Genomic DNA, 11,368 nt, shown 5'->3' on the forward strand with positions numbered 1-11,368 from the left:
GTTCCTGAGGCCTCGCATTCCTATCTTTCCCTTTCTCCTCCCAAAAAAAATTTCTAATAGGATAATCGCGGTGCAGCGGATCTAGGACAAACGGTAGACCGGCTGACAGACAGAGCGAGACGAGGGACGATGCGCGATCCGCGGTGTCTGGCGGTGCTGGGAGGTGAGGTTGCTGCTGGTGGTTTCTGTGGTTGGTTTTGTGGTTAGGAGGAGGAAGGGCAGAAAAGGCGAAAGGGAAGGCGGAGGAGGGAAACCTTACTGGGCCGGTGCGGAACCTCCCTTTAGCCCAACCACCACAGCGCACAACAAGCAGCCAGTGCCGGACGATGCACAGCTGGGCGAAGACGGCCTCGAGTCAGCCTGGCTGTAGCTGAGACTCGTGCAAGTTCGTCTGGGGCCAATTCGACTCCTCCTGATCGACGGACTCCTGGTTTCAGCGGAGCTCGAGGGAGATGCGGATGGGGGGGTGAACGATGGGAGACGGACGAGCAAGAGGCGCCGGAACATCAGTGTGGACGAGAGAGCAGCTGTCAAGGAGATATATCATTGCAGAGAGTACGCAATTGCACTAGCCGGAGTCGTCTTCAGTTTATATCGTCGAGTCTTGTGGCCGGAGATCTATATCTTCTATATAAACCCCTGATATTGCCCTTTACAGGTCTACCGTTGAGGAAAAGCAGCATCCACCTATCCATCGGCCTTCCTCTACCTCTCGACTACCTCTTCTACGCCGGCCAGAGACGATAATGATTCCTCCATCTCTATCTGGCCTCCTCGTCTCGACGTCGACTTGTACCATGTGGACTTGGCGCGCCTCTAGCCTTAAAACGCCGAAAATGCTCCTCGATGGCCTGGAAAGAGATGCAGAAACGACGTAGACGGCGCATACACTGCATTCTTTCGCTCCGGAGTAGGCTATACTAATTAACGTGTACGGTACAGGGTAGTCTCGTCGATGAACCCCTGTCCCTGCCCATCCATTGCTCTCTTGTCCTCTTTTGGTGTGCCGAGATGCGGTCTCCATGGGGGGTTCAAGCCCTGATCTCAGCCCATTCAACCCTCCACCCGCCATCCGCCACCCAAAACACCCCGTATAAGCACTCGTTCTGTTCGGAATTTCTCACGCAGTCAGACGGGCATTGCACTGCTGTCTTTTATATTTTCAGTGGTTGTTTTTATTTACTTGCTATCGGGCAGGTGGTGGGGATATCTCTATGAGCCCCGTGGTGGCGGCATAGTACGATATACAAGGCAATGCGCCCGCTTGATTAAATCTCTTCCCAATAATTTGTACCGCAGACCTCTCCTAAGAATTAAAGTAGACCACCATGAACCCCATCCAGCTTCCCAGTATCCCTACGGCTGCATACGCGCTGGTAAACATCAGCGGTAGAAACTCATATCGCTTACCGAATGCCAGCCCATGTATCAGTGAACAATAGATGATCAGTGGTATCGACACGGTGTCATACAGCAGCGAGAATCGATCGAGCAAAAAGACACGCGGCCTGAGCGGAGCTGGCGCAAGCCGGCCAAACACAAAGAGGAACAAGACCAGCCAGAAGATCGTGTAGACGGTCTTGATTGGGAATTCGGCGGCAGTGAAGAGTAGCGGGAACAGGGAGACATGGCCCGCTACAGCCAGTGGGCGGAAGGCGCCTAGGTACCGTCGGTCCTTGATGGCTAGAAGACTGAACGGGATGATGATCAGGAGTACAGCCTTTTCGTGGACGTGCCAGCCGAAGAGGAACGCGGCGAAGGCGCAGTTTGTCACTGCTCCCACGAAGGTGTCCCAGTCTGGTTTGAACCACAGTTTCACGAGGCACAGCTGGAAGATGTTAATTAACTGCTCTTCTTGTATAGAAGGGTAAGACACTTACAATTTGGAATACAAATGTTAATCCAAAAGTGTACTCTTTTGTGATTTCTGGAAGAACCGCAAAGGCAGTATCCCCAACCAATCCTCTAGTCACACTGGCCAGAGCATCAGCCTTGACTGGCAATCCTAGCCTAGGCGCAACTATTACCCGAGTTAATACACACGCAAAAGCCCGGGAAAAGTTGATAGACATACCAAAGATAAGAGCACGGTCGAGAAAGGAGTACAAGGCCCAGACATTCGGTGCCCAATAGGCATGGCATAGGCCTCTGGAGAATGGGAACAGCCTGTCCTTTAACTGCAGCAGTTGACCCCATTTCGCGAATGGTCCAAAGGCCACTGCAAAAACACCCAGAACCCCAGCTCCGAGCTTCACAATGTTGCCAAACTGAGGTCTAAACATAGACGTGGGGTGCAAACAGTAAGCCCGTAAAAGGTAAACGAACCATGCCAGCGATAGATAGAGGTATATGTGCTTGAAGCAGAGCAGTATGGCAAATGTGATACCGCTATAGAGTAGAGTAGACTGCTTTCGCGCCAGGACGATTGAAAGAACCAGAATCCCATACAAGAAACCGTTGTATTGGAAATGAACATGATCGATGATCAGCAGGCCAGGCGAGAGAAGAATTGACAAGCTGGCAGCATGAGCCAGCTCCTTGGCTGCTTGAGTTTGTGCCGACTTGATGTATCTTCAACAAGCCAAGTTTAACAGAATACTCTGGTCAGCAACCTAGCATTCATATAAACCGGATGGAAGGATGAGTCTCACCTGTTCAGAGCATATACGAGCATCAACTCGAGCACGATGACCGAGCTGCGTTGGAAATACACTGTTTGCCAGGAATCATAGTTCAGGTTCTTCACCTTTAGCATCTCCGGGTCCATCAACGCAGCAATCTGAGAAAGACACCATTCTAGCCCGGCAAAAAATGGAGGATAGTCTAGTGTCCATTCTGATGTTTTCTATTCATATTTGTCATTAGCAAATCACTCCCCATCCATCCGGTTATTCAATCACCATACCTCATAGTACCATTCCTTGACCGGAAGAGAATGCGTGATCGCAAGCCAGTTGCGATGAACTTCGAAATCGGTTGATTTGCTTGAATTCGCCAGTTAGTTGAGTTCTTTCTATCGCCAGCTCTACAGGTGGCAGAGGAAGACATACTACGCCGGAAACAAGAGGATTTTAAACGCAGCGGCCACAACGGCGCATTGAGTCAGCGAGGGATAGAATTCAGCCATGGTAACCTAGGTCATGGTTAACCGGCCTCCTACTCGTGCAGTTCTGTGGCCACGGACGGAGCTGGCGGGCGTTGCGTTGGATTATCGATGTTGTCCACTTGTTTATTTTTCAGAGTGCGCAAAGTCGAACTATTTACAAGCGCGCGAAGAGCAAGCCCCTTTTCCCACCACGCCAGCTCCCGCGCTTCTGCCATGTACAACCTGGACGATACCGGATAATAACATATCTATATCTGACGAGCGCTCATCACGCCCTACATCGCACTTCTCAAACACGACGGCCTTTTGCGAACATTCCAGGGGCACAGTAAAAGTACGGGGTAGACGAGACATAAAATTGCCTATCTTGGCGAGTTTGCTTGGTTTGACATGGAGCTTTATCCGCCAAAAGGACAAGCTGGCTCGACAATAACAAAACAATTGCAACAGAACAAGAGCGAACTGTAGACTTGTCTGTTTCGTCCCTCTCTCCCTAGATCCGGCCTGTGACTGTTCCGATTCTACGAGACGATTGAGCCGGCTTCTTTCAATTTACTCCGTATCGACCTCCAGCGGGGGAAAATACGCCCGGTCAAGCAGCGCAACCGAGAACAGCTACCTTGACACAGGACGATACGATTAGCTATACCAGGAATATACCGGTTGACTGAGTTTATATATCCATAAAAGAAGGTCCCCGTTTTCTCTTCGGACCCTTGTGGCGTGGCCACCTCCAATTCGCACACAACAATCTCGTTTTATACTTCGAGATAGCTACAATGGCACGATTCCAGGACATTGGCAAATCTGTTGTCTGGGCATTGATATCTGCTGCACTTTCCCAGGCGAGCTCGGTTGTTGAAAGATCTAGTTTCGGGAATGGACGACGGTACGTGTAGAACCGGATTCAGGTTCCATAAATGCTAACGGCTGGCCTGATAGGATATCCCATGGCGGTGCTGGCTTGACAGGATGGCTGGTGTCTGGCTCAGGTTTTCTTCCAGAAATGGTACAGCATCTCGCTAATCTTTGGCGGTCACATAACAAACGCTAACAGATCTTTGCCTTACTATCCAGCTGTCCGATAGAATTATCTTGACTCCTCCGTACCCCGGCAACAAACGAGGCGCATTATGGGCTGAAGAAATGTAGGCTTCCACCCGGAAGATAGGGAATATACTCTCATGCGGAGGGCTAACGGATAATACAGAATACACGACCCGGAATGGAGTGCGGCATTCGACTTCAGAGCAAATGGCGAGGAAAGGAGCGGCGGTAACCTTCAGGTCTGGTATGTCAAGGACGCGAGGCCCATTGGGACATCGAGCATATATACCGTTGGAAAATTTGACGGATTAGCTATCACAATCGATACGCATGGGGGAAAGGTTAGTCCAATCGCTGACGATAGCTGAAAATGTTGGCTGGGTCTGACTTGACAGCTACTAGGCCGGAATTCGAGGGTTTCTGAACGACGGAACGATAGATTACAGGTCTAGCGCCAATGTCGACGGTCTTGCATTTGGCCACTGTGATTATCAATACCGCAATCTAGGACGACCATCGAAGCTGCAGATAAAACAATCAACGCGGGAATTCGAGGTGTTGATCGACGGAAATACCTGCTTCAAGACAGCAAAGGTTGATAATCCCCTGTATGGTTATATTAACCGAGAAACGTATGGGAGCTAACTTAACTATCAAAGGCCTTCGTTCCCCCCGGGAATGTGTTCGGTATCACAGCTGCGTCGGCAGAAAGCCCTGACTCCTTTGAAGCCTTCCGCTTCGTTGCTACCTCTCAATCTTCGAGTGAAGCCAACCGAAAAAAGGAGAGGAACTATGAAGCTCAACATAGACCTCCACCAGCCAAGGATGAGAAAGCCCCTAGTGGTGGTAACATTGATGGGCAGGTTAAGGATCTTCAAAATCGACTTCAAACAATTTCCAGCGCAACTACCAAGCTGATGGAAGAATTGCATGCGCTATCAGCTACCAATGCGGATCGGATGAAGGAAATCATCCGTATCATTGCACACCGTGATCAAGTGAGCAGTGTAGACCAGAGAATTCAGAGAATAGAGCGAATGGTCGAGACTATGCAGAGAGAAATAGAGCGCAAGGATTACCAACACCAGTTCAAGCAATTACAGGATTTGCTACACAACTCCCATTCTGGCCTATTGGATAACCTCCAGGAGTCATCTCATCGTTCGTTTTCCCTTCTCCGAAGCATATCATATTTATCTGAGCAATACTAACCTTTCATTCACAACCCAGGCATCCTCTCCTCGGCCCCACGCATGGGCTTTTTCATCTTCCTCATCATTGCCGTCCAGCTGCTGCTCGCAGCCGCTTACGTTCTCTACAAGAAACGTCGATCAGGCATGCCAAAGAAGTTCCTATAAATAAATCTACCATATAACATCTTGCATTTACGTAGCTTTCTCGGGTCTATATTTTTGTCCTCTCCATGATCTCATAGCCTCCCATATCCCTCTGCCTGCCGATTTATGTTCTGGTTTACTCTCACGATGTTCCTTTGTTCGCTATCGTTCTTGGCATGTATACTAGCTATTGCTTGAATATCATTTTGCGCTAAACGGACGAAGTAAAAATAGGGAAGGAATGTTGATGCTATTGGGCCTACATAGATGAATTTCAATTTTGATAATGACCTATGACGGCCACTCTCTTTTTTGCCCAAAGCTCTATTTGTAGGCCGGATTTGCGGTCAAATATCTAACGAACTGGGCCTACTTGAATAGTAGGGAACAACTAAATTTCTTAAGCCTATCGAAGAAAAAAAAAAAATCTCAATCAATCATTTCTATTGTTTCTACCATACCCTACCTACAGGCTACAGTTACGAACCTAAGCTATATCTACCTACATACTTACCTTCTTACGATTCAAGGAAAGGTGTTTGACGTCAGAAGTTGCAAGCTTTAGCTCGCAGGCATATTGATGCTTTTGGAAATGTAATATACAGGATAATGGGACAATGAAAGCTGACGCAGGCGCAAAAAAAAGCAGAAACAAAAAGGAAATAATAAAACAAACAAAAATATCAAACAATGTCCTTTGGGTGTGCGGGATGTAAACCCCAAGCGCCGCTGTAAAGCGGGATGGGAATACTATGGATGAGAGTGGACAAGTGGGTATAAAAACACAAAAGCAACCAGAACAACGCCGTACCATCTTTTGTGTTCGCTTCAAAGTCCCAGGGAAAAAAAAAAGAAAAAAAGTAAAAGAGCAATGCTATGTATGCTTGCTCAAAGGAAATAAAGCCCCATAAACTCCGCCTTTTCAGGCCCATGCAATGACGCTCAATCTAATATGTCAATCTTGGAAGAAAATAGGGTAAAGATAGGGAAGCTAGCTATGAATCGGATTCGGGTGGTAAGGTCGGGATGGCGAGAGTTAAGATCCGAATGGATGTGGTGGTTGTATCCCTTTAAAAGGGGTGGATCTGAAGTTGCAGTCACCAGGGAGCGCCGAATCTGGCTCTGAAGGCCATCTAATCTGGTAGCATCTGGTGGAAGTTGGTATCAGCAACGAGTACTTACGGTCAATCTTTGGGAGCATTTGGCCTTGATCGTTAAGCAGAGCTTGGTGGACTCTCTGCCCTTATCCCACTTGTGGGTATCTGTGGGTTGTGGGAGTTTGGCAGAAAGGGTTTGTTTGTTTTGGCGCTCTTTACTTCTCTGTTATCGACCCCAGGGGCGAGTGGCCATGCAAGACCAATTGCCTCGTTTTCAAAAGAAGAACGTACGACCCGCCCCCGAGGAAGTCGGAAGTTGCTATAACGAGCACCAAGTTGAGCGCTCCATGCCTTTTTTTTGGTCTTTTTGTGGGTAGGGGTGGGCATGGAGATGAACAAGGGCTGGAAGGTTGGCTTTGCCCCTTTGAAAGACCGAAAGGAACTCGACACTGTCATGCTTGGACTTGATGGCTGCAGGCTAGCGGGCTGTCTTGATGCTGCTGTCGTGATTTTTTGCGCCGGAGGAGATATGGTAATAATATAGCGGCTTCCCTGTCTTCACCCTGTAGTCAACCAAGAACAAAAAAGGAAAAAAAAATAACAAGGTAAAAAAAACACAACGCTATATGTAGGGTACATCACCAGGAACATCTTCTTAGTCACAGTTACCGACCAGAGAAGGGACCAACCTTAAACAAACTGCAGCGTTTGTCACGCAGCGAGGCTGCGTTTTTGCCGCGAGCAGAGAGACATGAAGTGGCCGCGAGTATGACGAAGCCAATTTGGACGAAGGCACATCATTCCAATTGGAGAGTGTTGTCGAGATTGGTCCGTGCCGTGAAGAACGTTGATGCAGCCAGCAAAAACACATTTTGATCGATCCTTAAGCTATTCAATGAGCTGATACCAGCGCAAGAAGCATTGGAACACTCCGAATCTAGACCAAAGCCTGCTTAAATACATTCGTATGGAATCCATGCAAGCATGGAGAGGCTATGCTGAGACCAAATGAATGGTCTCAGTTGGTAGATTCGGAGGTCGGAGCAAGCGCCTGGAGGCGCTTTCCTACCAACTCATGAATAGCTTGAAGGATTCCAAGCTCACTGGTGGCATTGCGCAACGCATCGGGCCGTTGCGCAATGAGGCCAGAGACGACTTGCTTCGCCCGCTCGATCCCTGAGCAGCCTGTGATGTCCATAAGGCCCAACACAGCCTGCTGCTCGACCGGTCCAAGCTGCTCGAAGGTAGACGCCGTTGCCGGCACCTCATCCATTCTCGCGAGCTGGGCACGAGCTTCCTCGCGAGCCTTTCTTTCTCTGGCCCTTTCCACCGCCGCACGCTTGCTCTTAGCGTGCGTGATGAACTTGTGGACGATTCCGCGCTGTTTCACACGATAAATGATGCCCTCTTGATCGAGCCCGTCGACGCTCTCCTCGTCGCTGTCGGGCAGGATTTCGATGTCAACATACTTGGGGTTACGGGGTCGTCGGACCCTACCCGGGTAGTGTTCGGCAAGAGCATTTTCGATGTGATTCGGGCACTTCCAGTAATGGAAAGGCTTGTCACTCCCCGGCCTCTGGCGAGGTTCATTCGCCATTGGCGGGTCGAGACAATCCAAGTGCCACGCGGATGGGCAATAGTCGCATTGGATGACCGGTCTCCGATTCTCTGAGGTTAGACCACATCGAATACAGGCCCTGATCGTGCCCGGAGTAGTCATAATCGTTAGATTATCAGCCTCCTCCGGGAATCCGCGACCTTTCCGAATCATTTTGACTCGGGATTCGCCCACGGGAAGCGCACGCGCTTCCCGGTACTCTCCATCTTTGCCGGTCTCAACTTCAGCAAAGAATTCGCGCACCTCAGTCGGTAACTGGAAGCCGGTCTGAGGGACGCACTCCATCACCTCCGCGAGCCCACCCAGAAGGCCCTTCTTCTCACACGCGGGACAGAACCACTGTCCCGCTGGTGGAGAATTGGGGTCGACTGGGGGTTGCAGGCAGGTGAAGTGGAATGAATCCACACAGCCGTCACAGCATAGAAGCTGCCCGTTACCGCCGCACGCACGGCAGAAATCGAGGTTATCGATTTCATCCGCTTGCACTCTCGGCTTGCGAACTCTTTTGTTGCTGGAGGAGGCTCCAGCGGGCTTACCAGGACCTTTGTCCTTTGGCACAGGAGCCGCCGCAGATCTGGTCCCTGGCCCCTCACTGTCCGAACGGACAGAGAGGGTAGCCGGGAAAATCCAGCCCTGTGGTGGCTCCATGGCTGTCCGGACGTTGCTCTCTTCTGCCTCGCCGGTCTCGACATTGGTGGCCGTCTCTAAGGCTCTGCGCTTCGCAGCCACGGCTTCTTCCGAAAACTCTGGGTCCTCCTCCGATTTGCGCTTTCGTGAGAAAGGCTCTTCGGTTGGGGGGACCGCGCGAGCTTTCGAGGGACCAGCTCGCCCTTTGCCCTTTGCTTTGGGCTTGGTAGCTTTTGCTACCTTGCCTTTGGCAGAGGTGATGGCGTTGGCTGGATCCTGCTCAGCCGCTGCAGGGGCGAAGGCATCGGCGTCTAGAGACTTAGCCGTGGAGAGCGACGACGTGGTCGTCGCCGAACCAGTGCGCACCATCGGGGTGGCAGCGGCACTGGTTTCGTCCTGCTGGGTCTGGACGCGCTTGACTGCGTCCCTCATCAGGGCTTGGAAGGCGGATCGGTGGTGAGCTTCCGCCGATCCATTAATGGCACCTTCCAAGGTACCAAGGAGAAATGGATCGGAGGCCGAAGCCTCCTTTATCCAACGGAGGCCACCTGCGACCTTGGAATCCGAGGATTCCTCAGCACGCAGGATGGCTGATCCGAGGATGTCCATTAGCTTCTCCGAGGTGTATTTCCTCGATGAGGGAACTGTTGGACCAGCTGACTGGCTGTCAGCAGAGTCGTCAAGCTTGTCCTTGCCAGCTTTTGATCGTGTAATTCTGCTGGCTGGTGCTGGTGCGGCCGCTGGCTCTGACCGCTCTTCGCGCTCGAGGACTCCCTGGATAATTCCCTCCGCACGGGAACTATCAGAGATTGCGGCTGCGTCCTCAGCGGAAGTCGAAGCGGTGCTTGGCCGCTCATCGTCGTTCTTCGTCGTCCGCTTTGGCTTCGCGGCCCTGCCGCCCCTCCTCTTGGTGACTTTGCTGGCTTTGGTGGGAGCTGGGGGAGCAAGGCCGGCTTTACGACGGGCACTCAGGGTTGGTCGTGTACCCAGCGGCATCATACTCTGTAAGATGCCGCCCCGTGTAAAGCCATACTCGCGGAAGGTTGGGACTTGTGATCGGGGTGTTGGTTCCACCCATGTCTCTGGATCTGCTCGCGAGGCTGCAGTCTGAGTTGGTCCCGTACTCTGGTCTGCTGGCAGCGCAGATGATTGCTGGCCGGCAGGCTGGTTGCCCGGGCCAGTGGGCAACTCAGCCGCCGTAGCCAGTGGCTGGGAGCTCCGCAGCTCTGTTGTCTGTTGCTGCTGCGGCTCTGGGTGCTCCAGCACGCTGCCCATCTGGCTGCCAGCTGGTTTGCGCTCTGCCCGGCGCTCTTCCTCCTCGACGACCTCGACCGGGGAACGCGTTTCGCGGCCCGTCTTCCGCTGTTTCTTTGGTCGTGCGTTGTCTGAGGTTGAGGAGGACGGCCGGGTAGCTGGCGCACTGTGAGGTGAAGATGGCCTGGTGTTGTTGCGCGAGGTGTTGCGCGACGAGGATCGCAGACGAGGAGCCATCTCTGCAGTTTTTTTTTAAGCTGATTGCTTCCTCGTTCAAAGTGCTCTGTAATTAACGCGATTAGCTTCAGGGCACGTAAATTAAGCCAAGGATAAATACTTACCGAGTAAATTTCCTTCCGGGTTGGCTTAAAAAGCTCAACACTCGAAGAACGGGGGATGTTGGTAACCGCGCTGTCCGGCGGTGGTTGGTGGTTGGTAGAGGTTGAGGTGAGGTTTTTAGCTGTGAAGTCTTTTCTGGCCCGAGAAGTCACAGGTTTTGGGTGGTCTAACCAAGCTGTCAGCCACACAGAACGCAGAACAAGCACAAACAAAAACACACGGGAGAAGACTTACGAGAGGTGTAAGAAGGCGTAGCTAGGGGGGAAACGGATGATGGAATATGTGGATTTTCCAAATTCGCTCGTCTCAGTTCGATGCTGAGATCTCCTTTTTTCGACTCAGGGGTATTACACAGGTAACGGGTACAGGTAGTAGATTGTGAGATAGAGAGATGTAGAAGGGCAGAGGATGACTGTATAGGCTCTGTAGATGGAAATGGAGAGGTGTAGGAGAAAGAGTGTGACTGTATAGGCTCTTTTTGTGAGTAAGGGAGAAGTGAGAGAGGCGGATGACAAGAGGATGACGGTACAGGATCTTGATAGGAGAAGTGAGAGATGTGATCAAGGACGAAGCCCGTTGTCTAGGCTCGTTTGATATTAGGAAGAGAGGATGTTAGGATGGTAGATGCACTTGTTCTCGACTCTGTGAAGAGGAGATTCAAGGCTCTGACGAGGAATGCTCTGTAAAGAGGTGCCTTCGTGTTCTGAGAGATAGGAGGGAGTTATGAAGCTTCTGGTGACTGGTAGGAGGAATACAGCTGCCAAAAGGCGCGTCTCAGGTCGAAGGAGGAGTCGTTGAAGATGAGAGAGAAAGGATGAGATATCTCGGAGCAGCTTATCAGGTTGGCTGGTTGGCTGGTTATGATCTTGTCAAACGAGGGTGAGAGGCTGGCGAGGTAGTAGATTGTGATGAAGCTGCGTTGCGAGGAGAGGAAGAGGAGGAA

The 11,368-nt window shown here is 51.1% G+C and overlaps 3 protein-coding genes across 3 annotated transcripts; 1 reads left to right on the forward strand and 2 right to left on the reverse strand.

Moving 5' to 3' along the window:
- Window positions 1–1,356: 1,356 nt before the first annotated feature.
- Window positions 1,357–3,127, reverse strand: GIQ15_02647 (dolichyl pyrophosphate Glc1Man9GlcNAc2 alpha-1,3-glucosyltransferase; the record flags this gene model as incomplete). Its single annotated transcript, XM_033550064.1, has 7 exons — window positions 1,357–1,373; window positions 1,411–1,828; window positions 1,881–2,020; window positions 2,075–2,571; window positions 2,652–2,845; window positions 2,906–2,984; window positions 3,051–3,127. 7 exons carry the CDS (start codon window positions 3,125–3,127, stop codon window positions 1,357–1,359), a joined length of 1,422 nt encoding a protein of 473 aa, XP_033407225.1.
- A 758-nt stretch (window positions 3,128–3,885) lies between these two features.
- Window positions 3,886–5,511, forward strand: GIQ15_02648 (uncharacterized protein; the record flags this gene model as incomplete). Its single annotated transcript, XM_033550065.1, has 7 exons — window positions 3,886–3,995; window positions 4,049–4,098; window positions 4,164–4,254; window positions 4,317–4,397; window positions 4,600–4,747; window positions 4,813–5,314; window positions 5,384–5,511. 7 exons carry the CDS (start codon window positions 3,886–3,888, stop codon window positions 5,509–5,511), a joined length of 1,110 nt encoding a protein of 369 aa, XP_033407226.1.
- Window positions 5,512–7,605: 2,094 nt separating this feature from the next.
- On the reverse strand, window positions 7,606–10,323 carry GIQ15_02649 (transcriptional regulatory protein RCO1; the record flags this gene model as incomplete). Its single annotated transcript, XM_033550066.1, has 1 exon — window positions 7,606–10,323. The coding sequence occupies one exon, from the start codon at window positions 10,321–10,323 to the stop codon at window positions 7,606–7,608; it is 2,718 nt and encodes a 905-aa protein (XP_033407227.1).
- Between the last annotated feature and the right edge of the window lie 1,045 nt (window positions 10,324–11,368).

Source organism: Arthroderma uncinatum, assembly GCF_011692745.1.
Source record: "Arthroderma uncinatum strain CBS 119779 chromosome Unknown scaffold2, whole genome shotgun sequence".
Lineage (NCBI taxonomy): Eukaryota > Fungi > Ascomycota > Eurotiomycetes > Onygenales > Arthrodermataceae > Arthroderma > Arthroderma uncinatum.